Source organism: Lathamus discolor, chromosome 1, assembly GCF_037157495.1.
Source record: "Lathamus discolor isolate bLatDis1 chromosome 1, bLatDis1.hap1, whole genome shotgun sequence".
Classification (NCBI taxonomy): domain Eukaryota; kingdom Metazoa; phylum Chordata; class Aves; order Psittaciformes; family Psittacidae; genus Lathamus; species Lathamus discolor.
In genome coordinates this window covers 60,750,067-60,777,664 of record NC_088884.1, presented here as the reverse complement: position 1 = coordinate 60,777,664, position 27,598 = coordinate 60,750,067, and the positions used below count along the sequence as shown (strand labels likewise).

General features: G+C 41.1%; 1 protein-coding gene across 2 annotated transcripts; it reads right to left on the bottom strand.

The window, feature by feature from the left end:
- Window positions 1–9: 9 nt before the first annotated feature.
- On the bottom strand, window positions 10–27,598 carry TTLL12 (tubulin tyrosine ligase like 12). Of its 2 annotated transcripts, XM_065673163.1 has the most exons (14): window positions 27,388–27,596; window positions 21,251–21,426; window positions 18,987–19,185; window positions 17,058–17,217; window positions 16,289–16,422; window positions 12,425–12,501; window positions 8,201–8,317; window positions 7,908–8,102; window positions 6,230–6,341; window positions 5,233–5,384; window positions 5,068–5,149; window positions 4,549–4,617; window positions 2,458–2,596; window positions 10–531 (listed from the first exon to the last, which is right to left on the bottom strand). In XM_065673163.1, exons 1-14 carry the CDS (start codon window positions 27,505–27,507, stop codon window positions 380–382), a joined length of 1,884 nt encoding a protein of 627 aa, XP_065529235.1. In that variant the 5' UTR covers window positions 27,508–27,596; the 3' UTR covers window positions 10–379. The 2 variants fall into 2 exon arrangements, with proteins under 2 accessions (XP_065529235.1, XP_065529246.1); XM_065673174.1 differs by lacking the exon at window positions 8,201–8,317 and having other exon boundaries at window positions 27,388–27,598.

The following is a 27,598-nucleotide window of genomic DNA, read 5'->3' as shown; positions in this document are numbered from 1 at the left end:
CCAACATGATCCAGTAAATTATAGTTTTACTCTCAACACAGGGAACTTGTGCAATGTCTCCCAGCAAGCAAGCAATCAGGCTACTGAAAACCAAGGTAAATTGCTCCAGTTATTGTGCTATTTTGAGGTCCCCCATATTCAGCAAACAAGACATTTGGTCAACATAAACTGATGATTTAAAGAACTAAGCAAGACAAAGAAAATGCAGACAAATGATTATCAATAGAGTGTATGGTATATGCATATTCTTCTGATACAAATTTTTTCCTGGGTTATCAGTATAGGAAAATAGTTGCCTCAGCAGCTCACAGAACTGAAATATAAATCTTGCTGTTAAGCTTATCTGGGAAAGAAATGAATAGAGTGAAGTCTCCTGTGGCTAGACAATGCATGTCACATGGCAGTTGTCCGTTTCATCCAGAAACAGGGTGCTGAAGACATCATTAAAAAAAGTAGGGTGGTATTTGCAGGCTCTATCACAGTCAGGATTAAAATTCACCTCCAGGATCTGAGGCTGCATAATTCTTTTCCCTGTGAAGGGGAACACAAACATTGCCTCTTATTACAAGCTCTACAGAATCACTACTGTCTTTAAGCCAGAGATTATACAAAGCGACTGGGAAAAACCATCTTTTATGACCCAAGCTGGCAAGCTGGAAGGGTGGGTTCAGTTCAGTGGGTTTGGTTTGGGTTTTTCTGGAGGGATGGACGTCTGTTCTACCACCATTATCCAGAGGAAAAATCATCCAACAGATTCTGCATTCACTATGCTAATCCAATGCCTCACTTAGAATGAGAATTTGAAGCAATTTAATAGGATCTCCCTGATGCAGCTATCTTGCTTGACAGTCTAAAACATCTTCCAGAAAACTGCTTCTCCATTCATGTTTCAGTACAAAGCTTCCTTTCTTAAAGCTCTTAGACAGCTGCCTTTCTAGTTCTAGCAGTCTTATTCCTTTACACTCCAGCCATTCCCACCTGCCACTTCAACTCATTCCTAAAGGAAATCAGGTTAAATTTTCTCTTAAAACTTCATCAGTACAGTTCAGAATCAACTGCATTCTGTGCAAAGAGAAACAAAGGATCTGATTTCCTGTCTGGGGTTGTGACTGTAAGTGAGGGTACAAGTTTCTGGTGCTCAGGTAACCATACTCTACTCTGCACAAAAGCAACCAACCTATTTGTCCACAGGCTGCCTACAGCATCACAGCCATGACTTTGGCACCCACACCCCCATCTTCAGAAGGCCAGGAACCCATGCAGCTCATGTTCAGCCACAGATGTAGTAAAAGGACCAAACTCACATTACAATAGCTTTCCTTGAGCTAGTAATATTAGAGTTGCTTTGCCTCTCCCATTAAAGACAGCTCTGGGACAGGTAAAAGGCATTCAATGTGGATGTAGCAGATCCAGATTCAAAACCTTGCTCCACCTCAATGCCAATGGCTCCATTTCACATCCCCTGTTTCTCAATCATTTCCCTCCATGAAAGTGATTAGTTGTCTATCATATAATTCAGATGCAGCCACTCCAGCAGTAGGCTAGAGGCAGCCACCCAACATGTATCACTTAGTGACTCCTCTGGCAAACCTGGCCACAAGCAATGACTTTCTCCTGTGTTCCAGTGATCAGAGTTTCACAAAGGTACACTTAGTTCTGTTTAATATCCCCCGGCAGTCCTTTTTGTGTTGGTGCCTCTGCTGCTTTTCTACCTACTAGAGACACATGTCTGGGTTGGGCACGCGGTAAGAACATTTTTGAGCCTCCTGGTGAAATAACAAAGAATGTGCCCTGTTTGGCAAGTTTTGCTACCAGTCCTCCACACCTGGCTGAAGGAAAGACTCTGGGTAGTCAGCTATGCTGTGGCACTGACATGAAGGAGCTTCACACACGTGTTCTTGCAGAGACTTGGCAACAACTAAGTGATGATCCTGAAGACGTCAATAGCACTACCATGGTGAATGTGGTCTCTTCCTTGCTTTAATAAGTAACCATACATTGAAGACACTGGGCCAAGTCTGGAAGTCACACTCAGTATGCTGTTTCTTTAAGGTTTTCACAGAGAGACAGGTATTTCAGATGTTCTGTCACCATAAATGGGAAAGAACACTTGCTGCAGGTAGAGTGACAACACTGTTGTACAGTTATTGGGGTTTGTGTGTGTTGGTTTGTGGCTTTTTGTTTGCTTTGTTTTTAAAAGCAGGGAACAGCAGTAGCAGCGGCAGAAGGGAAGCAAACTCAGCCAAGCAGTTAACAGCTCCCCCACCATTCCTGTTAACCAGCAAGGCAGATGCTAATAACCCCACAGATCTGCAACTCCAGCTGTGCTTTAATGTCAGCATGAGGCACAGAGCACACAGCTCACACTGCTTGAGAAACAGTAAGAGTTTAGACAGAAGAAATAAATTTCTGAAACAGCCCACAAATACAAAGAATTCAAAGCAATGAGCTTCTCACCATCTCTGCTGGTGTCCCATTTCAGCATCAAGTCAACAGCATATATTGCTCTTGATGATGGATAATCACAGATGCCAAGAGGTGCAGGTTTAGCTGAAGCAACTTGGAACAATTCAGCAAATGCCTTACAAATATTTGCCTAACAATAGAAAAAGGTCTCTGAATGAGAAGTGAGGTTCCATAAAAGCAAGAAACATGTTTTCAATTGTTTCATTCATACAGCTTTTAAAAGAGTTTGTATAAATTACACCAGTCAACAGTTGAAAATCTGAACACTCTTAGTGTCAAAATGTGCATTTAGACCTGAAGACACCACAGTGGAAGTGCCAAGCAACCAGCAACATCCAGTGACTTTTCTGGAGAGCCAATGAGTACTATGCAAACTCTGAAAATAGGGCATTTCATATTAGAATTAAGCCCCTTCTCAGAAGTCTCTTCTCCCTGCCTATCAAGTTGTATTCTAGCTCTGTTTTGTTCTGCAATGAAAAACCTTCTAGCCATTTATATCACTCCAAAAAGGGTGGTGGGGACATGGAGGTCTTCAGAACATACTACATTGGTATCTTCAGAAACAGCCAGATATCCAACATGAAAGTGAAATAAACCAGGAAGAACATACAGGTGCGAATTTTTGCACTGAGTTTATACTACAGCAAACCCTTCCTTCTGCAAACGAGAAGATTGTATAGTATCTCCTGTTCTGTACACAGTACTCCTCTGAGGAACCTACAGTACGTATTTTGACATCTCCTCACCCCTTGTAGTATCTTCTTCCAGACTATTTTAAGCCTAATGCTGCAAAACCTGTAATTCTCCGAGTATTGTTGATTGAATATGAGGTTCTAGTTCAAACTGATGTCAATTAATTTATGGAAATCAATCCACAGTTGGGTAACTTACTCACTTTTGAAAGCAGAGGCACATAAATGCTCAGTTACCATTCATTCTGCATCTTCTAGCTCCTCATAAATATGGAAGAATGCAACAGTTCAGTTTTGTGCATGTTTCTGAACCATTTCTTTACATTCAGCTTTTTCTTTCAAGCATGAATTACACGAAATAACTAATCAACAAGAAGGTCCTCATCCACCTTCTTGCATGTTTTATGGAACTACAGTAGCTGGAGCTGCTTCTTTGCAGATAAAAGATGTGTAATTAGGGAACCAGCTGTTTTATTGTGAGACGTATGAATGCAGTGACCAGGGACAGGGCTCTGGCCAGCTTGCTAACACAGAGCAGCTGGGCAGCATTCGGAAATTGTGCACTGCAGTCTTAAAGGCAAAATTTTATTTAACAAACAAACAGATACTATGTTGTGAGTGAGCTCCAGTGCACTGCACAGCAAACTAATCTGGAAGTGTACAGGTAGATCTTTAGACTGACAGCTCTGCTTAGACTGGAGACACCCAAACCTGTGATGCCATTCCACTGAGATTACTATGTACTGTAATTTCCTATTTACTCCTGTTTCCTGCTTGTTCTGATACCTCTTTGTCTTGTGAAGCCATCTGAAACAAAGGAAGCAAAAGGCTGAATACCTCAGGGGTTCAACCTTTCAGAATCAGAGTTAATATTCTGCCTAAGAGTAGTGAAAACTTTGAAAACAACTCTTCCACAGTCATGTGAGCAACACCTGTAGTGATTCGCACACTTTATATTCTGGATCTCCCTGCCTTTTTGCATAAGATAATAAACCTTCACAACCATCAGCTTAGACTACAGGCAGCCTTCTGCAAAAAAAAAAAAGATGGAACTTGCACGAAGAAAGACTCTTGTCCCAGGCTCCTGGGGGTAGTAAGGACTGGCTTCATTACCAACTCAAATATAAAGAATTTTTATAGTGTTAACAATGAAATAAACCCCTCAAATGCTAACAACAAAATTTCTGAGGAGGAATTGCACTAGGTTAAAAAAAAGCTTCTGAAGTAAAAGTTAATATTTGATGTCCTTTGTGGAACTGATAGACATGAAGTGTGTTTTATGAGGAATAAAACAACCAACCATGCAACCCAACACTTTTTGAAAAGCTAATCTGACGAGTAAAAAAGGATTCATAAACATTTACACAAGAAAGATGAATTGCTGACTTACTTGTACTGTTGCCCAAGGATATTCAGGATATTGTTTTTCAAACAGAGGAATAAATTCTTCACAGTGTACCTAAAACAGTTTAGCAACATCAAAGACTGTTTTGGTTGGGAATGACTGAGCAATCACATGACAAGAGAATGGAACACTGAATACATTTTTCTACTCACGCAAACCCAGGTACAGAACTATAGAATTAGACAGTTCCTGAATACCTTCCTTGCTACAGTATTTCTTCTCATAAAGATCACTTGACAACTATTACCAGCCATTTCAATGATTCTTTTACTGGTCTACCAATGCGAGTTACATCCAGGATGTTGGTTTGTATTACCGCATATAATCACAGATGACTGGGGCAAAGTAGGGAAGAGTCTAGGGAGGTACTTGCTTTGGGTACTTCCACCACCTTGACTGCTCGTTTAAGTGAATGTCAAATAGACTATTTGGCCATAGTCACAAAAGAGGCACTGGAAGATTTTCTGACAGAAAAGTGAGGAGTGTTCTGGACTGTTTGCTTACCTGTTTTAATGTTACACCGGGAGCATAATTCATGACTGTGAAATGCTTCTCATAGTCATCCAAGTCATCAAGTGAAAATGCCCTGGGAATAAAACAATTCCTTAGTTTCTGAGCTATCAGATTTAATTCTAAGCCCCTCCACCCTAATGGGGGGAAGGCAATTACCGATTTGAAAAGCGCAGCCAGAACACATCATAGATGTACAGCTTGAGTGGTTTGATGGACCGCAGCAACACAACATAACGGATGTCAAATTTAACCATCCCCACATCTTCGCGGTGAAACAAGACTGGGTTCTCAATATATTTGCACACTACCTACAACAAAGGAAAACCACTCACAGTAAATATAATTCAACTGAAATGAAAGCCAAGAGTCACTAAATCTTGATTAAAGCTATCCTTGTATGCATTTCAGTTTCTCTTTAGGCATGTGCATGAATACACAGTGCTGTTATCCAAATAGACACCTTTGATCAAACTCATTGACACTGGGGTGGGGAAGTGGAGGCCAGATATACTCATTTTCTTAAAAAAAAAAAAAAAAAACAAAACACCGTTAATTTTATTTATGATTTTGGTAACCTTGTTTTGCACTAGAAAGGTGAAGCCATTCTTTGTGCATTCCAGCACTCCAGAAAATACATGCAGTCCACACACCAACAGAAATAAAGCTGAAGTGACACTATGAGGTATGACCACGTATTGCAAACTCCTTGTAAAAACCTCCATGATTCATCTATTGCTGGCAAAGACAGTGCTTTGTGCCACTGTGCAGAGCTGTAGATCAGCAGTAACGATCAACCAGGGGACAGAAGCAATAAAGTTCCACAATTTACGACCAACATTAACTATAGCTCATATGTGTTCACCTGCCAGTCTGAGGATTAGTGTTAAAGCTGCATCACACTGGGATTCATTACTGTCAGGGCAAGTTTAATTTTTCTAAATAAGAAAACACCAGGCTCCTTGAGTTCATCACTGCAGCTAATGGAGCTGACCAATTTGAATCAATCAGTTCTGAACTGATTGAAACTCTGCTTATGGCCTGCATATGAATTTTGAAGAAAATAAAGTCCTTTCTTTGCATTTTCAGACCTCCTTCACGAAGCAGGTTTTTCAGCTCTCTGATTTAAACCACATTCAAACCCATGCTCTCTAACCTTTGGGCTGCTTTCTCTATGCCTGATGATATTGTTAAGGCTGTTGGTGATGTGGGTGTCCAGGCTTCTGGCCAAGTTCCATGGTTTGCATATCCAGTGATTATCTTCTCCTCTGAGACAGAAAGAAAAACCAACACCTGTAAGTATCCACCTCATTCATCTGTCTGAACATCCACTTGAACTGATCTGTGTACAGTCCTGAAAGAAAAGCGTGGGTTACAGTGCAAGAACTAAGGACTTTTTGACTGACAGCTGGGAGCAGTAGGCCTTAGGCATAAAGAGGAGAAAAGGCAGTGGTAGCTTGCACTGATCTTTTCAGTTAGGTCCTAGCATGCTCTCACTGTTAGCTTCCTCCTGCATTTGACTCCTTCAAAAGGGGAAAACAGCTCAACAACAGCATCATCATGAGCACGCTCAGGTCATGGTGTGGAAATCATTCTGCCAGGAGTCTGAGAACATTCTGGAAGGGTACCATCCAATTTTCCAAGTTGATTCCCCAGTAACGCCTTCAAATCATTCATACTAAATATCACCATAACTGATCTCCTTGGGAAGAAATCACACAGTATCTCAACAGTTCATCCTGCAAGAAAATGAAAGCACACCACCATCTTCTCACTTTCCAGTACCTAGTCACCTTTAGAGGCAAAATTCTTTGAAATGTCCTTGAGGAAAACCAGAACATGCTGGTCTTTCAATGTGTCTTTCTGAATAAGGGCAGGATGAAACTTGACGCCTTCCTTTCCTCATCTACTAAAGCATCTGGAGAAACTTCCAGAGCTGCATGATAAACTTATGAAGTGAGCTGAAGTTAGTAATGTTAACTTAAGAGGGTCCATTTTGTTTATCTGAAAATTCCTAACCCCTTCTTCCCATTCTCTACATGCCACTGCATCCACTGTCAATTCTTGATACTAAAAAGGAATCAGATCACCACACACAAAGGATACGTGGAAAGAATGCTCTCTGCTGGTAATGCTTGTCAATAACAGAATACATAGATCAAAGAACGGCCAAATGAGACTCCTGGCAGGTGGCCCCATAAGAAAGTATCACCAACGCAGCAGCCCTTCAACCAGAATACTCCCTGCTAGGCATAAGAGGTTATTCCATTAGCAGTACCCTATCGCTCTCTCTTTTACCAAAAGAAAAATCTCAGTTTCTATCCACTTGAAGATAGTTGCAGCAGCAGAAAGAACTTGGATTTAAACCCTAAAGCTCCACAACTGCTTTAGGCTAATTCAACTAAAACTCAATTTTACTTTCGCAACCTTACAGAACCCAAGTACTTTAAATATTTTCATTCTGGCTTAAATGCAAGAACAACTGCTGCTTGTCCCCTGGGAAAAAAATAAAATCACCAACAGATGTTGCAAACACGCTCTGATCCTTTGTCTATCTGTTAAATACAAGAGGTAAGATCTTGACTAGACAAAAAGCAATAGCCTTCTGTATTCAAATCACGGTGAAGTTTCTCTGTTTCAAAATGCATTGCTTAACTACTTTTACATTAAAGAAAGTACCTAAAAAGCTCACATATTCCAGGTAAAATTCATCTGAATATAAATGCAGCCAGAGCAAACTCATAGTGGTGTAACTGCTGTCAGGCACCAAATGCAGGTTACTGGTGTTTTGGGAAAAGTGGGATCAAGAAAACAAAACAAGGAAGCGGAGCCACCTTCTGTCACGTTGCTGGAAGTAGCTGATGAACTGAGGCAATTCTGTTTGGAGGTTAAAAGTACGAGGCAACCATCTCGGTCCATCTGGTCCTCCAGCTCGTCTAGAAATGGATGCCAGGCAGTCTTTGACAGTCAGGAGGTTCTCACACGGGAACTGATTCAACATTACCTCAGGCCTTTCCTCGCTTAACTTCCTACAAAACAGAGAAGTTGCTGGGTGAAGGGGGAGGCCTTTGAACACAGTTTTTATAGCAAAAAAAAGAATTTGTATGATCAGGGGAACAACTGCAACCTATAATCTTTGAAGTGTGAGAAGTTGTAGAGGATGTCTGCTTCTCCCTCATTGTCTGTGAACACAAACCGGGGATGTGTCAGGTTGTGGAGGACTTGCTGAATGTCTGTGAAAACCCTAGAAGAAGAAAAAGGCATATGAAGAAAAACATCAGTTTGGTTTCTGAAACTGATCAACTTGTGCCTGAACAGAAAAATGTTTTAAGCTTGGCTTTCTACAGGAATTACGCTTCACCAATACAAGACTTTAAATTGAAGGGGGACAGACTAAAAAAAAAAAATAAATTGTATTTAAACACAGAAATCTCAAACACAGTTTAGCTCTAAAACCTCACAAAAATAGCAGTTCAGAAGACAATGACTCCCTGACAGAGAAGCACTAACATGAATTCTATACAAAAGGTCCCCAAATGAGAGAGGATCCCTCCTAAATGCCTTTGTTGCTGGAAGAGCTCTAAAAATCAACCTGCTGTCATCCAGAAGGAAGTTAATAGAAATCTTGTCAGTTTAACTCAGTAGCTTCAGAAGGCTACTTTCATTTGTTTAGAACTTCACACACAGCCATTTCTAAACAATCAAAACATATGTAAGTATGTACATTACATATGTGCAGGAAGTAAACACAGCTTTGAGGTTTGATACAGATTCCCTCCCAGCCCCATTAAAAAATCCACACCACATCTGCATATGAACTACCAGAGACCTTGAATGCACTTAAAGTTCAAAAAAAGGTTTTTACTGAAATTAGTGGATGTAACTCAGTAGGGAATCTTTGGGAGTCAAAACAGTACGGCTTTCTTCCCCTCCAGCTGCAAATTCCCTTACTTCAGTAAAAAAAGAGGCAACAGTATGAAAAATACTGCTCTAACAAAGGCCTGAGGACAAGGCATTTGGCCTTACACAGCATGGAAGGGCACCTGGAGAGCCTGACAGCATTTGGTAACTCCAATAAATCTTATTCTGCATCTTTCCCTAGACATCATTTGATGATTCTATGGTTCTACTTTCTCAGCTGGAGAGCTGAGCATTCTTTACACAAATCAGGGATTCAGTGAGAGGTAGGTCACCTCCTCTTGCGCATCCAAAAATCCATGTCTCCCTAGTGCTAATTCACTTCAATGCTCTGCATAAGCCCGGTGCCACGCAGGTAGTGACCTGCATTCATACACTCCAAACAACAGGCTTAAAGAAAGGTTCTGGTACTCTTTCTCCCAGTTACATATTAAAACTAGTACTCCTCTGTAAAAAACCTCCCACTAAACACTGAGTTACCTTTACAGATACACAGAAGATACTGGTATCTTCTGTAACATATAGCTATCAACAACTACCAGAAAGACTTCCCCAGCCCCAGTAGCTTACAGTTACTACATGCTATTTTAGAGGCGCTACTTGTATTAACAATAAATCACCTACTTTCTTAATCCTGAAGTCTTGTTTCTGAATTAAGTGACCTCATGTGCCAGAGCACTCTGGATTATGTATTTTAAGACTTCCTTATAGTACGCAAAAATGCAGCACTAAAGCAGCAGAGGAGCTCAATCTATCTTCACTAAGTGCAGGAAGACCACTGAAATAAACTGATGGAGGTCAAGAGGGAAAATAAGGCCATTCCACTCGTTCCAAGTTTTTCAGTTACTTCATCCATTCTATAACAAATCCTCTTACCATAAAAGTCTTGGGATAGCAAAGGCTTTTGAAGGCAGATGATTTAGTTTTGAGAATGAAGATTTCATAGAAACACTATATAAGCACTGATTTTGGTGGTCAGTATCCTGCAGGTACTTCAGTATACCCAGTATTAACGCATACATTTGAAAAAGTCAAGCAAGACCTCTGCCCTGAAGAACATGGACTACAAGGCCAGACCTGACAACTACTGGACAATTCCTTTGTTATCTAAGGAGCATGTAGGATCTTCCATGGCATTTCTCTTGGTTTTACTTAAACTGGTAACACACATTCCAATGTCTAGACATCTGTACATAAAAATACAGGCAGGTAAGAAATGCACCAAGTCCCATTCAGAGTTTGATAAATGACAGAACCTCTACACTGCAATACTGTTGTATTTTGGACCTTTCATTCTAGTACTGATGACACACTTGAATAAATGAATGAAGCCAGCTAACCATACTTCCTGAATGATTCACCCCCCAGTCATACTAAAATCTTGGGTAGGAATACTATAAGGTCTGGGATTAAAGAAGGTATTATTCAGTGGAATTGTGCAAGTAAGATAAAACATTCTAGATTTTACTTAATTTACTCAAAGTATTTAAAGCTAAGAAGCATTTATGAGAATCAGCTCCCAAAGCACAGAGCTGACAAGACCAATCAAAACAGAGTTGTCATCTCAAAACCAGCAATTTTGGGCATCTTTAAAAAAAATGACTGATGTAGCCAAAGAGAAACATGAAAGAGATGATCAATAGACAATCAAGCCCAGCACAAACTGAAAGGACTTTACATATGAACTTTGTCTTTGAAACATTGAGTTCTTTTATCTACCTTTTTCTCAAACCAGCAATGAGCACAGCTGGACAGAACAATCTCCCTAAGGCAGGAGAGCTACAAGACCTACTTGAACCTGTAATTTTGCTATATCAAACTACATGTACTTGCTCCCTGCTTTTCAGGATTCAGGTTAAACATTTATTTCATCTTCCCATTCTCTGTTTTAGCTCTACTTTGAAATAAGATGACTAAGAATTTGTCCCCGGTTCTGAACTTTGCAACCTCATGCATTTAATTTCTTAGAAATCCCTAAAACAGTGGTAATGCACAAGGTAGAGCATTCACATTAACAGGCTACCCACATCACTATCTGCCCAACCATGGTGGTAGCCTTAAAAACATTACAGCTTTGCCAGAGGCCTCTCTGCCTCTGGAAGACTGTAGCTTCCACTAGGTCATCTGGACTCTGAGATGCTACCCTGCTCCTAGAGGAACTTTCGTAGATGCAATTCAGAACACAACAAGAAGGACCTTCTGGCCTTCTGCAGAGGTCAAGCTCTCTCCCTTTCTCCTCTCCAGACAGGAACTGGACAAAAAAGAGAGGAAAACCGCTAGGAGTACAGGGACAGGGGTGTTCATAACATTCAGAGCAGCAAAGATTTGGTATGTTTCCTTCCCTCCCTGAAGTGAAGGCCATTCACCTGAAATACGCAATGCAAAATAAAAATGTAGTAGTGAAAAATAAGTCTACATTTCTCAACATCCTCACTGTATCTTTCCATCTCTATTGGAACACATCTACCTTTGACTCCCTTCTCTGAAATAGACGCAAGTACACCGGATGAAAAAATACCTTTTGCTCATCCTCAGTCTGTAAACAGAGATTTCAATTACATAATGAAACCTAGACTATCAGTGAGCAAGTCAACAAATGCCTCCCAACTCAGAGACTTTGATTTTCAGTAGTTCTTCTCAAGTCAATTCAATCTCCTGAATAATGAGTTCCCTCCACAAAAGAGGCTGGGGTGTGAGAATACCTTCCAAATACATTTTAGCCTAATGCCACCCCTTAAGTAAGTCATTGCAAGCAAGAATTTGGATCCCAGTGTCAGACTACAAACACACTGGAGTGCAACTCACAGCACATTCTATGTCACAGTATGTTTTTCTGGAACAAACTAGTAATAAGGCAGTCTAGCCATGCAGTGCCACTGCTTTTGTTCACTAAAATCTCTTATCTTTGCAATGCTCTTCCAGATTTCTTCTGAAATAGTTTCACAGTATATACGCCATTTTTGTAGTTAGGCACATATCCAACTTAAAACATCCCAGGTTTTGACAAGATTCCCGTTTGGCAATCTCATCTGAAGAAAGTGAATAGTCCATTATATTCACACAGCACAGAGAAGCACATGTACCCTGCTGGATATACATGCTGTAACGCAAAAGAAAGGTTTTTAGTCTCTCTCTTACACTTCAGTTACACTCGTTAGTGAGAACTGTTACAATGTTATGCAACTTCTCTTTCACCCACAAGGTGGCACTTATTTAAAAACTAAAATTCATCTTTACTACATCTGTGACAATCCACCTACTCTGAAGAATCCAGTAAGAACCATTAAGTCAGAATCTGAAGCAAGTGGCTACATACAAACACACCTTCAAGTTGCTTTTGGTGTTTGATGTTTGAAAAGGCCATTCAGCCTTAGCACAGTGCAATCATTATATTTAACCCTGATAAAAAAGCATTTTGTTTGCAGATACGTACTTGAAAACTTTGTCTTTGTCATAAAGTGGTGGGTTTATCGCTACAGGCAGTTTCTCCTTGTTTTCTGCTAAAATAGCCTGAAAAAACAACAAGAAAAGAAACAGAGAACAAATGAACAGCCTCAAGTCAAACTCCACAATATTCAGCAGATATGAACAGCTGCTTCAACCAAACTGAATTTTAAAATGTGCATAATTGGGTTTATAAAAGAAGTGATTGAAAAAACACAATCTTTAAGGGGAAAATACAGGTAAAATATTCAGTATGACTCAAAGTTTTTCCAAGTGTTTTATTAGCAAGAGCCTGTTGAAGTAGAGCCTGTTGAAATTTTCTCAAATTGCAAACCTTTACAGGTCATTTTCTGCAATTCCTTATCTCCATGTAAGTATTTACTACATATATACAGGTGCATTTGTAGCCATAGTAAAAACAATGGTCCATCTGCATGTCTCATCAGCCCACTGTTTTCAGTGCAAGTGAATCCTATGAACGCTGTGCAATATACTGCGCTCAGGAAAAACAATCAGTACAAAAGCAGAGGCAGAAGGAAATCAGAGGTAAGAGGCTATTAGTTAAAAAGGAACAAGAAATATGGCTTCAAGACCAGGGCTTATCAATACTGTCAAAAGCATGCTGAGAAATTCCTATTTCTCCTAAATATTAACAAAATATCAAATCAGAGATGATCATATGCAGTAAAAGACAAAGTTGGTGTATTTCCAACAAAATGGAAAATTGTCCTTTTACCCATTATTTTGTTATTACAGCTAACTAAAAAGGTTATAGGAGGCAGAAGCCTAATTCTGCTCCTGTAAAGCTAAGCAAAAGGCTTGGGGAAAAAAAGAAATCTCACTCCACCTTTACACCACCTCTGACTGCTGAAAGCAAATGCACATTCGGATCATTGTTGATACCCTGCCAACACAAGCAGCTCACAGAAATTCTGGAATAGGAAAAGTGCATCTTGAGAAACCAGAGTAGCTGGGGTTCTGCAACAGCTCCCAGAATTCCAGCTGCTGCAGGTGGCCCTTGCAAGTTGCAGTGGTGAAATGTCTGTCCAGCCACAGACATACCTCTTTACCTTTATGGCTTTTACAGGGAATACAGTCATACAGAACTGGGAAGAATAAACAAAACCACAGTCATAACCAAATGTCTGAGAGATCACTTTGTAAGATAGATTAGACAGTACTAATACAAAATAATTCCTGCAGTTACCTAAGAACAGCAAGAAATGTAAGCCTTACATTTAAAAGATGACTACAATTCTCAGAACAGTACCAGGGGATTCACTGCTGTCTTTTCCACAGCTTGAAGACGGGGAGCTACTGCAGAACAGCAGCTACTGTAGTACCCCAAGAGATACTTCTTCTATCCCAGGCACTTTATTAAAAGCTGCTTTCCCTGACACTGGTTTCTGCAATCGTTGCCCAATCCTTACCCATAATACCATTTAAATTACAAGCTTTGTGGTCTGTGCTGGAGACCAGAATTAGGTAACAAAATCAGGTAAAAAGTTAAGACAATGTTGCTGTAACAACTCTGAAATACTTTAAAATAGAACAATGAAGCCTTCAGGTTTATTTAGAGCAAAATTGGAATAAGAAATATAACATCCTTAGCTACAGTAAAAATCAACAGCCCATTTAACAACAAATGATTATTTACCCACAGTAGTAAAGCAGCTGCAGAAACTGCACAGCAATAGCAGCAAACCATTTTGAAACTGTATGACTTGCATAAACATTTGGAAACATTTTCATTTTATTTCCCTGCAGAACTGCTGGTTCACATATTAATGCTGTAAACAGATCTCTGAAGCAGTCTGTATGTTTTTGTGCATGCAGCTCTGCTTCTGTGAAAATAGGGGAATTAGAAGTGTCAGCAACATGGTACCTTTTCCCATGGTATCTCACTTTTGGTGTTTAAGGATATGCTGTGCCCTAAACTATTCTTCATTGGTCTGTCACCAGTTAAGACTTGAATCTACAGCTAAACATGCTAGAGTAAAAGAAAGCTCTGTTGGTTAGTTCCAGTATTAATATTTTGCTGTCATCTCTCCTGAACAGCTGAGCAGCAGAAACACAGTAAAGCACCTTTCTTTGAGAAGATGTTTTTAAGGTAGGGTGATAAAAGAGGATCCTCTTTGCATGCATTTGCACACACAGTTCTTTAACTTGATCTGATCATCCCAAACCAGCATTAACACACATGCAAAGAATTGCCTTATCTGAGATCCAGGCACTTTTGCAAGGAGAACACCTGTAAGACGTAAACTTTGGGTACATTGTTGTTTCTCATCTGTAAATGCAAAACACATCTATCTCTCTTCCAAAAATGCAAAATCCCAACCAACCAATCTGACTTAGGTTACAGACAGCCTATTTTGAATGTATACCTTTATTTGGCAGTAGCAGGTTAACCTCACTTCTGACTAGATGTTGTTAATAACAAGCTGGATCCAGTATTTTCTGCGTATCTTCTATCATAAAAAACAGATGGGTTACAGATTCATCTTTAGATGCTGCACTGCAAATGCTGTTAGTGGCAAGCACAGCATCCTCACAGGCTTCAGGTTTCTTCATTTTTCTTAAAAAGGAACCTCAAGCAGGCTTGGTTCATGAAATGGAGATTCCAAACAACATAGATTTCACACCCTTAAAAATATCACAAACCTTCAGCAGAAAGGAGAGCTCAAAACACAATAGATTAAGAACTTTATAACAGTGCCATCAAATTAAAGATGTCTCTGCTCCAATATTCCATGGTTCCTGATTCGGAGAAAACTCCAGGAACAAACTTGCCAACAAAGTTTTCAAGCTGACAAGCAGGTATTTTTTATTGCGGTGCCGGGAGACACGGGGGATAGCTCCTCCTAACGTGTGTCTCTCTGTTGCTCCACAAGCTGTCCTTGTCATAGTCCCTGGTCATACATACATTACGTCATTTTCCAGAAAGCTCCCCGCATGCGTACAGAATTGTGGTGGTGGTCTCTGAGGGTCGTTTACTTCTTACAACAATCTTCATCACATCTGGCAGCCTTTGGAGCACGCGCATTAGATGCTCATACCAGTTTAATTGGTTCGTTAGCACCAGAGACATAATAATCCTCCTATCCTCCTACTTATCAGTTAGTTTAACTGTAGCCCATCCTGGACACCTGCCATTCCCAGATACTCCTTATCCCTGTGTCCTGTTCCTCTAGACTGTTTTTCTTAAAACTCTGTCAACTATAACGATTTATCTTGTAGAAGAATGCTCAGTGTGTTCTCTAGCTGCACTCTATTTTTTTTCTATGTATCATGCACTTTAGTAATTTTCCATTGCTACTGTTACAAAGCCATCAAACTTAACATTACTTAAAACTGATTCTAAAGGTTTATATATATTTCATTTTGTGATTTTCTGTCCCCCTTGTTTCATTCCAAACCACAACTTTAAATGAGTAGCCAGGCTGAAAAATATAACCACTCCTAAAATACTAAAGCAAGTCTTTCTGTAACTCAAGACTGACCAGAGGTGCTACAATAACAAATTCTATCAGTAAGCCTATTAGAAAACATACCAACTACATAACTGGAAGATGAGTACCTCATATGCGGTACCTCACAGCATGCTTACAAAAACATTATGCAATACTGCAGTAGCATATTTGAACTCATTTGTGTTGCTTCAGTTTTTAAACAGTTAAAAATTATATCTAAGACACTTCTTGACATCACCACACTTTTTTATTTAATAGCTATATTCTGAATCAATATTTAAGCCTAAAAAGAGGCAAAAATCAGAACTCTTGCAATGCCTTTTAGACACTGCCTAATCTTAAGAGAGATGAAATATGAGATTTAATTCTTAAAATTATACCTGGTAATATTCATCTGATGGCTCTGGTGTAAAACAGTTGACATCCAACACTTCAGTAGGCACCCATGGTAACAGAACACACTTCCTGATCAAGCGATCCGTTTCCCCATGAGCATAATCACGAGTCACTTCATCTGCAGCAAACAAGGAGAACCTTTAGGAACAGCCTTTCATTCCCCACTGAAAATCTTCCTCATGGCCTATCATATAAATGACAGCTGAACAGTTAACAATACCACAACCTTTTGTTAGTTAAATGTTCTTTAATTAATTCTAATTTTACAACATTGATAAGGGTATTATTTAGGATGCAAGAATTAGTCTGAAACCATCTGACTTATGCCAGTGTATTCAAGACAACTGAACACTTGCCTCAAAGACTACAGGAATAAATTGCTGGCTTGGCATTTCCTAACTTACAGTACTTGATTTTCTAACTCAAAGCTACAAACACAGACTTCAGGAAATTTTAGTAAACTCTTGGATGACTGAATCAGTAGTTTCACTGAGGCAGTGATGCAAGATTTAAGTTGTCTGTCAATAAAACATCAGCAAAATTTTTCAACTCAAGGGTGTCTATCTCACAGAAATTATGGAAATATCAGGCAGAGAACTTTTAAATTTGATCGCATTACAAAATATGCAGTCATTTTGGTCTTGTAATATTTGTTTTACTGTGAAGTGAATAATTTGTAAGAATATGGCCTGTCTTCTATTGTGAGCATAAAAAAACCCCCTCAAATAACAAACTCAACAGACACACACTTACCACCAGTTTCAAGGTCTCTCAAAGGCCAGAGAACAGTGTAAGCAATTTGTTGAGGCATATAAAACAGAGGTGCTGTTGCAAAACTAGGCTGATCTGAATGCTGAATGCGTGATCCAAATTCATCCATAATGTACCAGACAGGAACCTTCTCCTCTGCAGTCTGTATGATTAAAGAGAGTGAGACATCCTGCCCATATCAATTGCTAGAAAAGCACTTCAAGACAGAAGGCACAGGCAGCAACCCCTACAACATTTCTGTTTCCTGCTCTAGCCAGGAGTGTGAGCGGGTTTTAGGTACAGAGTAACACCCTCATCCCTGCAACTCTGAGGCTGAGCCAGCCTAGCATCCAGCTGCTGCTGGGAACAGCACTTTCCCGTATCAGCTGCACAGTCCCATCCTCTTTCTCATGGCAACGCCTACTGCTATTGCCACCAGACCTGCTTCCCCTGTACCAAACTAGCCAGTTCAGGGAGCTAAACCTGCAGAAGGCTGTTTGGTAGGATTAGTTTTCCTTCAGTTTCTATCGGAATAAGTGTGCTAAAAGGAGTTTGAAGTGTACAGCATAAGAGTTAAGGAAAGCAGAACTGCCTCCTGCCACAACAGCTGGTTGTGAGAGTGCTGAGGCTGCATCACCAAAGCACCCTTTCCTTTCACACTTGACATGATAAAATCCTGAATGGGTAAACTTTAAATTCCTTGGTAGCACTACTGTGGCCTTTTTACTGAGGCAGAGATGGAGCACAGAGATTAGACTTCAGATATTCAAGCAGCTCAGTGCCAGAACAGGAACAAGACAAGTTCAACTACAGGTTGCATTAATTGTCTTCCAGGAAATCACATTTCAAATGGTAACACAGTTAATTTCACGTGGCTCACAAACCATCCATGAAACAACGACACAGGGTAGAAAGAATGAGAGATACTGTTCAGATCTCTCTTGTATTTAAAGAAAAAGCAGTCACATCAAATCTCTTTCTCAGGGATTTTTCTGGCCTAATACTACTCTGAGCTAAGCTGACACCTTAACTAGTGCAGATGCCCACTCCAGAAACTGACCTCAAGTCCCTGAGCTAACAAGACAGGCTGGTCGCACTCAAGCTGCTCAGGGTTAGCCCTGCCCATTTGAATCAGGGCCTGGCCCAAAGGATTCATGAACTTACAATAGCCTAGGAGCTACCCTGCAGACCCTACAAAAGGGATTTTAACTAAACCCTGAGTGTTATATTTCCTCTGAAATAGTATGCATGCACTTGAAGGTGCTTGAAGGCTCAAGACATGCTGTTACAGTGCTGAAGGACTACACAGGGCAGACAGACCAAACATGGTGTGATCTCACCCACACTACCTAAAAGTAGCAGCCCTTGGAGTTAGCTATGCCCAGAAACATTTGGGCTCCATCTTGAAGCTACTTGGTTCTCACCTGAGGGCAAGCTAACACCAGTTGCCAAATACAAACCGGGAAGTTATTTGACAGTGTAGATATATTCTTGGTATGTAAAGCATTATATACAGGCAAGGAAAACCACAAGTGTAGCTGAGATGCACACTTTGATGTGAGACAGTTGATTAATGAGAGGTTATTTCCTTCACAATGAGAAAGTTTGAGTAGAAAACACTCACATAACATGCAGTAGATCTCATCCTTCTACCCCTCCTCTTCTTTTGGGGCATACTCTTCCTTTCCCTATAAACCTCCCTTTAAAGTCCTTATCAGAAAGCTGGTAGCAAGCCACTGTGCATTTTAGCCCTATGCGGCATTTGCTTTCCTTCCAAGTGGAAGTTTATTCTGAAATGCCTGTAAAAGACTTTTTTTTTCTTTTTTTTTTTTTAATTGAAAATTTCTCTCTGTTAATAGTCATAGACTGGAATGCCTTCATTCAGGATTGCTCAGAACCGTTTAGCATCCTAATGAGGCTTTCGAGACCTACCCCTTGAGAAAGCTGGTAGGTCTGATTGTATTTCCACATTTCCTGCAACACTTGCTCGATACTGCCCTCATCTGGGATCTCTCCGTGGAAGTCAATGCCCATGAGGTTGGTCATCCTATGCAATAAGCCAGGTACGTGCAGCAGCTGCTGGCGGGCGTGTTCAACACGGTAAGTCCAGGCGTGGTCAATGAGGAAAACGCTGAAAGAGAATTTTGGTAACATTACAAAGGTTCATTTTTAAAGGTACACAGACAAATGTCCCATGGATAAGAGCTACACTTCTTTGTCGATGGTTCAATGACTAAGTCTTCTCTGACTCCTGAAGTCACTCCCAGAGCACACGCAGTGACGTTACAGGTTAGGAAGAACTTCTCAGCAGTAACTTACACTCTGTTTTTGTTGTAGAAAGCTTATTGTGCATTAGTTGGTATTCTCATGAAAACAAGGAGCAAACACAGAACAGGGCGCTCTATTTCTAAGCCTAGTTCCCTTTAAAGGCTGGGAACACAAGTTTCTTCTCTTTTGATCACTATTAACTCCACTGCATCAACCTGATATTCTTGCCTAAAGAAGGAAAACAATACATTCATTACTTTGCAAAATTATTCAAGGACCTTGTTAGCCATGAGCGCTGTGCTATCTGTACATCTAGGTGGAGAGCTCTGGTCCTGTTTGTGCTGTTAAAAAAGGATTAAGTTTTAAGGTACCTTTGATTGCTTCTCTTTGGGTTTTTTTGGGACTGTCATCATGTCCCTCATCCCCTTCCCTCAGTCTTCTTAGAAAAAAATATTTTAAAAGAATTACTGATCTAACCCAAACCAAAACCATACACAAGTTGCACAGCTTCCCTTGGCAAGTTTAACCTGTCTTTAGGCTGCACAATTTTTACAAAAACTAGTTATTCCCACAGAAGGGTTCTCCACATTTTGGTTATAACTTCTCACTGAACTAAGGCACAGAAAGATCTGAATTCTACTTGCTATAAAACCCCAAACTAAACAGACAGAAAAGCCCACAACAACCTTCCCAAACAAAACCACCCCATCACATGTATTTCAGGAAGCTGAACACATGCGGGCTGTCACGTACAGCGAGTTTCCTTGAACGATTATTGTATCTCAGATTCCACATGCAGAAGGAACCTCATTTAATTTTAAAATTAAAGACTCCAGAGAATGCTATGGTCAAGCTCTTTGGAAATGTTAGCGAACGGGCGTGTAGGCGTTCTGTTCCTGCATTCACGCACACATCTGAATGAGGCAAAGAAGCCCAAGATTCTCATAGGTGCTGTATCAAACTTCACAATTCAAGCATGTTCTCAGATTTAAAAAGGCAATGACATAGGTTAAAGCAGGCATGTAAAGGCAGATACCTGCATTCTGTGTTGTTTTTACTTATCAAGGCTAAATTCAGATTTTAGGTCTTGGGTAAACATCTGAAGTCTAAAAAAGTATAGAAGTTCTGGCAAAAGAAATTCTTTACAACTGAGCAGAACTGTATTTTGGTCTTCAGCAAAGATGACTTCACCTCACTACCATTTATTAATGTACGACAAATTGCCTGTTCTACGTTTGAAATCAGTAAGAACACAAAAAGCTGTGTTGCAATATTAAGTTGTTTCTTATGCAACTTTTTTCCTAGCTGCATACTAGTCTCATATCCATGACAGGTAAACTGATTCTGAAGAAAGGCAACTGTAACTTGATATATTCAATTATGTATGCATCATAGCATGCAATCGCATCATGACACTCTTGAATTATATTTTAGCCAGCTGGAGGAAATTTAATAGTCAATGGACCATTACTTTGAAGCTGCTTAGCACCTCCTTCACCTCACCTGAGATTTGTAAATCTCAGATTCACATTGTAAAGGTCACAATTACATTGGTTTTGTTTTTTTTTTTAATTCCAAGGACACATAGTCTTGTAGATACAAAGTTTTGTTTTATTTCTGCAGAATTCATTTCAAGGTTGCCTTTTCCCTATTCTCTCCCTCAGTTCACTAGAATCAATTCCTAAGCATCTTCTTGCATGATTTAAAAAAGAAACAATGTTAAGATACTTGCACTCCTAGTACCCTTTGCAAGACCTGCCTCATGGCATACACCTTTTCTCAAACAGGCAGGTATGTCTTACACTAAAAAAAAAAAAAAAAGAGGATTTCTGAAGAGGATCGAGCAAGTTTTAAAGCAAGCTGTCTATATAATTTTAGGATTTAAGACTATTCAAAGACTGAACATTAGTTCTGAAATCACTACTCACCTACTGGGATTGGAGGCTTGAAGCCCATTCTCATTTGTTACGATAACTTTGAAACAAGGTTCATTTCCAGGATTTGGTTTCTTTTTCAATTCTTCTTCCATTTCTTCATCACCTTCCTCCTCCTCATCCACCTCTTCTACTTGCATTATCCCAAAGTAGTCACCAGCATCAAATACCTGAGATGGAAAGTGAACAAAATATTAAGCAGCTGGTTGAGGCAATACCTTGATATCCATAATGCAACATTGAAAGGCACTTGTAGACATTTTTGGACTGCAGTCCTATAAAAAATGGCATTTTAAACTTAACAGCTAAAATATGAAAGAATAAATACTGCTGCTCATTTAACAGAACTCTTTGCTTGGGAAGTTTATTTAATATTGGCAGGAAGCTTTGCTGGTTTCTTTGGTACCAAGAGGTCTACTGATGATTGTCTGTAGTTTAACTCCTCATAAAGCAGAACATCTTCACTCAACTTTGCTAAAATCAACAACTTAAGACCCTCAAAACCCAGTATTACCCAGGCTCCACAACCATAATAAAGTATAATAAGATCCCTGAAGAAAAAGAGCTTTTACCAATTGAGCTCTGAACCAGTTAAAAAATCCCAGCATGTTCTCCCCCCCCCCCCCCTTCTTTCCCTACCAAAGGGAGCCCATGCTCAGTGCTCACTCACTTCTGGATGAACTGGGAGATTCCTTATACTGTTGCAAGTTAAGGTCTATACAATTACCTCTACAAATGTGCTGAAAGGGAATTGCTTGCATTCTTGCCGACGCTGGACATGGCGCCTTCATCTAGGTCTACTCGAGTTTCCCTTCTGCCCAAAATCTTGCCAAATAGTGGGCTTGAATATCTTTTGCAGAACTAAGACTACACTGACAACTTTTGTGATTTCAAAGTGAACGTATGCTTTTCAGAAGAAAAAGAATATGTAAAGCCTGGGCAGACTTTTGAAATCCTTTCAAAGAGAGAGTTATTTCGCTAAGTCACTCACACACTACATAATGAACCAGGAAGGAGTAGACAAATCATTTGCCTCAATGTGATCTCACTAGAACGTAGCAAGGAGGGAGAAAGACCTATAAGTGTGACCTCTGGAATTACTGGTTTAACATGCCAAGTCCAGGTACACCTAGCCTCTGACACCACAGCATTAGAAGTCATTACTTTTAGACATCAACAACTTACTAGCTGTAAAATCCCAGCAGCAGTGACAAGCTTTTATTTGTTTATGTGAGTGTCCTGTCAGGATAACTATTTCTGCTAGGCTCCAACAGAAGGGTGAGGAAATCAACCCCACATTCGCAATGCAACGCCACCCAGACAAAGCAGATAGCTGCCCAATGACAGCTGCAAGGGAGGAAGGCAGCAGGGAAACAACATCTACTTCAGATCTTAAGCCACAACATGGTATCAAAGACCAGATCCAAGTGGAAAAGTGCTGGAAATTCCCTTGAGGAGCAGTGGATGGTATTTTCCTTTAGGCTGGGGCTGGGGGGGGGGGGGTAGAAAAAGAAGATGCCAACAATATGTTGGCTAATTGCACATACACATTTTTCTCAGGGTAAACAACCTCCCTGGAGGTTAAAAATACATCCATTAAAAAAAATAAAAATCAGAAACTGACCTAGTATCTTCCAGTTCAGCAGGTATCAAACCAGCATTTCTAATTTATTCCCAGTTTTCCAGCTTTGCTAGAAGAGGATAACAATACTCTCAACAGCAAGCAATATCACCACCTCTTGCTGTTGAAAGAGCAGCTATCAACATTTCTTTAAGTCTCTGCTCAGTTGCCTGTAAAATTTGTAGTCACTCATGTAACTGCAGGCAGGTCCCAGCAAAAGGGGGAGTCCTTCCCTGTGTGGCAGTCAGTGGTGCTCACGATTTATTTCCTCAGGTTAGCTCCCAGCTGGATCAGCTCCCTGATCTGCCCCACTGTACAAGTGTTAATCCCAGCCCACAGCAGGCAGCACAAAACCGCAACAGGGGACACAAATTCCACTCCTCCCTGGAGTGACACCTCCTGCTGGATCAAGAGCTGTCCCCATCAACCTCATCAGCCAGCAGAAGAAACCTCAGCTAAGTCTCTGGCAATCATCAGAAAGTAAAACTGCAAGTGTAATTCACTGGAGTCCACTTGACACCTGCTATAGCATGGCACTATGCATGCTTTCTGCACTTGACATTTTGTCTTGAGGAGCTTGTAAGAGCGGGGACATGAGGTGAGCCAGCTGCTGACTCGGAGATCAGCCTTCACTCACCACAGGCTCTACCCATTTACCAAACACCCATGATGGATGTTATTATCAAGTTCTACAACTAAAGAAGCTGCTGGCTTTACATTTTATTAAGTATCAACTAAAGACTTAGAAATGAAGGGAATTTGAATTGCCTAAGCCATGCTTTCTTCAACAGAGCATCAGCTGCATGAGACTGTAGAACCTGCAGTTAGCAAAGAAGAAATAAATCCCCAGTTTTAATACCTTTTCAACAGAGTTATGCTTAACAAAAAAATTCTCCTAGAGAATTTATAACCTTGAAATAGCGAATTAGGTGTATACCTCATCTGAAGCAATTTACACTTCTTGGAGCAGCAGCTCAAGACCACCTTAGTAAGAGGCTTTTGGTGAGGTTTTTGTTGGATTTTTAAATTCACCATTGATAACACAAACAGTGAAGTAGTGAACTGATGGGTCTGGCAGAAGCACCTCATGGGCAATGTGGATACAGCCTGTTGAGTGGGCCGTGGGTGACATTGCTGTCCTCCTCTCTTCCTCCCTCCCTTTGAGGGTCTGTCACACTGTGAACCCACTGACGCAGCAGCTCCATTAAAGGAATCTTAAACCACTTAAGCAAAAGAACACTGGATAGGATTATGCTACCAATTTGAAAAGTATAACCTTTTGCTTGAAGCAGAATAGGGAGAACTTACATGAGGCACTCCACCGGAGTATGTAATAACCTCCAGAAGACAGAAAGGGGTAGCAACGCATTTAAGCGGCACACCAGTTGGTAAGCAAAACATGCTTGGGCAAAATTACTCCCTCTTCATATACAGGTGCTATTCCAACTTAACAGACCTAACAAACCAGAGAAAGGGGTAACAAAGCAGGCACGTCATGACAACTACCATGCACAAGCACCTTCAGCAAATTCTTTTTAGACTTACTGCAAACTGCTCTGAAGGCCACAGGCTGCCCTCCCCTGCTCAGGAAAATAAAGTCCAGTAGTATTGATCATGCCGCATTCCTTCTAGTAATTAATTACAAGCCTTCATTTCTATCTGGGATGAAACTCTAAGCAGTCCTTTGCCAGCAACATCCCAGCGCCACAAAACTCTTGCTGCAATACAGAGAAGCCTGCCATATAACTCAGCATATGGCTGAACAGTAAAAAGAGATTATGAATTAAATTAGATGCAGGCACTGTACTTCCTAGGCTTATACATGGTTTCACCAGTAACATATAAAACAACCACTACATTGGAAATAGAATTCTAGGGCTTATAGTAAACATTACACATGCTTATGTTTTGTTTTTCAAGTTTCTGCCAGAAACATGGGAAAGTTTGCCTCCCAACAAAAACCCAATGCTAAATGCAAGATCAATAAATAAAAGCAGGTTTGTTGATCTCACAGATACGCTGTGTTTTGAACGAGCAATCCAATTTAACTCATGGTTACATAATGCACTCACTCTGCTGAAGCACGTGTGTGCGTTGGAAAACAGCGGCCTGGGCTGGGTTCTAGAGGCACTGATGTAAGACAGATTTTTATCTGATGCAAATTTTCCAAGTTCCATGCTAGAAAGTTTTAATCTTTGCAGCAGGTTAGGGCAAATGAAAAATTCCTCCCACCCTCACACATGAAACAAACTCGTGCAACGTTCCATGTTGCACTGATCTCCAACCTCCCAGTTAGTTCTGTTACCTAGTCTCCCAAAACATTTTCATCCTTTCCCTTCACCTCCTTTGTTTTTTTTTTTACTGCTGCTCCTCCAGCCACTCCACATAGCTCACTTCTAAGGTACTGTAGTTCAGTCTCTACCTCCCCAAGAGCTCATCTCAGTCCACAGCATTCCTCATAGTAATCTTCCTTGGACATCCCAGTCTTCTCTATATCCTTTTGCCCTTCTGGAGGTAACCCCAGAAGTTGCAACAGTAGAGACAAGCACCATCAGCAGCCTCATTTATCTTCCTAAGTATGCTGAAGTCATTAAGTCTTTCTCTCCACACACACTGGAACACTTAGGACAGAAGAAGCCACTACTGCAAGCAGAATGAAACAGAAGGAGCAGGTTGCCACCTTAGGGCATACGCTTTCTGCATCCGGCCTTTTGCCCTCCTAGCCTCCCTAGAAAGATGTGGACCGTGGATCTCCTCTCACTCTATTGTCTCACCTTCTAAATTTCACACACCCCTGAAGTTGCCGTCTACCTCCAACTTCATATTACTGGCATATGGCAATGCAACGGTTTGCAACTTTGTGTTTCCTTACCAGCTTTATATGCCTTCCACTTCCAGCACATCCCTTCTTGTTTAGGCAGAGCAGAAGATGCTCCCTGCTCCAAATCACTTGCATATATGCTTGTTAGGAGGTATAATACAACAGAAAGTTTATGACTGGGCATATACTTCAGTTAATGTAGATTTATTTTCCCTGTGATACATATGGATGCTTGTTATTAGCAGTACCAGACACATAACAGCTAGAAAGCAGCAGGAACATATTCAGATCTTTCCTGACTATAAACACTCAGGTTATCTTATGACTTGCTGTGCTTCCCTCTTGTCCTGACTTTAAAGTTGAGACAGGGAAAAGAAGCATTCTGGTATTTACAGATTAGTTTACTTGTACATGGGTGTTAAATTATAGTCCCCTCTCCTTCCCCACTGTTCTGTACTTCCTGTTCAAACATCTCATCCCATCTCTCTTGTTTCTCCACTGCTCATTGTGCCCTCTGGCACCCCACAGCTAGTTCCTTTCTCTCTCCATACCTTGAGGTTCCACCAGACCTTTTACCAGGCTGAAAGTTCACCTCATTCTTTTTCCTTCTCCGGGTCGACTACTCCAGACTCCCTGGAGCACTCTCATGTCTCCAGACAATCAGTTTCAGGTTGTGTCTCTTCCTTGGTTCCTTGTTCCTTTACGCCAACAAATCCAAGGCAGCTTTCCTCACCACTAAAGCCAGCTGTCCGTGTGCAAAGTAAAAAAAATCCTTCTAAATTCAACTTCTGTCTTTTCAAGCTCTCTGTCCAAAATGACTCTTTTTTCCTCAACTTATTTTTCACTTCCCTTCCTCATCACAAAGCCCCAGGAAGCAAGCAGATGGTTGCTAAAAACATGGGAAAAAAGGGATTCTCGCTCCTGGGCCTGTGCCCACCCAGCCTCCTATAGCTCAGGGCCAGACCCAGAGACTCCTGGTGCAAGCTGCAGCTGAAACATTACCAGAACAATCTTCTTCCCCCTCCGCCCCCCCTTCTCTGACACAGCTGAACAGCTTTTACTCAGCTCGGGAGTAAATGAACAAAGCAACTGGCCGAAAACGCTCCCAGAAAACATGCCTGAGACAGGTAACTCGTGCATACACAACAGGAGCTGACTGAGCTGGCTCTGCACAGTTATAAATGACTGAGAACAGGGTAGACCAGTGTGGAAATGAACTGAGAAAAAGTAAAAAACCCATCAGGTAAAAGCCAACCCAAACCACAATGCTTTAACACATGGCAGTGCCCTGACTTTAATACTACTACTGCTGCCTTTTCAAATGCCTCTTTGGCAAAAAGGGCTGAAGGCTTTAAAGACACAGTCATCGCCTCCCTCCAGTACCAGATCTCCAGTTCCCTGCATCCCCAAACGCTTTCAAGCTTTACGCTGACAACAGAAACACGAAACAGTTACACACAATCTCCTTCACACTCCCAAGCTGCACCTTCGGTAACACGACCCTCACGAAGCTTTTACCACCCTCCCCTGCTGAGCAACAACCCCTTGGCTCTCTTCCTCACCCAGCCGAGGGAGAGCGCTCCGCCACCGCCTCCCCACTGATGAAGCCCCTTCGGCAGGAAAGACCCCCCAGCCCCGGCGAAAGGGCTTCCCTGAGCGCCATTCCCCCAGGGACCCACGGCCACCCACCTCGCCCCGCAGCTTGCGGCACAGGCTCTCCCAGTAGAGCGCCGGGATCCCCGAGGCTCGAAGCGCGGCTCCATGCAGGGCGACGAAGGCCGACAGATCCTCCTCACCACCTCCCGACATGGCCAAACCCCAAAACCACCTACTCCCGCTGCCGGCCGCGGCGCAGACCGGAACATGCCGAGCAAGAGCCGCCCCTCAGAGGGAGGGGAGA

Coding starts and splice junctions, on each gene's coding strand:
- TTLL12 (XM_065673163.1), bottom strand. CDS start 27,507: ATGTCGGGAGGTGGTGAGGAGGATCTGTCGGCCTTCGTCGCCCTGCAT. Junction 5,150..5,232: donor TGGCTGCGCTTTTCAAATCG/GTAATTGCCTTC, acceptor TTTTATTCCCAG/GGCATTTTCACTTGATGACT. Junction 2,597..4,548: donor ATCCTTGGGCAACAGTACAA/GTAAGTCAGCAA, acceptor TTCTATTGTTAG/GCAAATATTTGTAAGGCATT.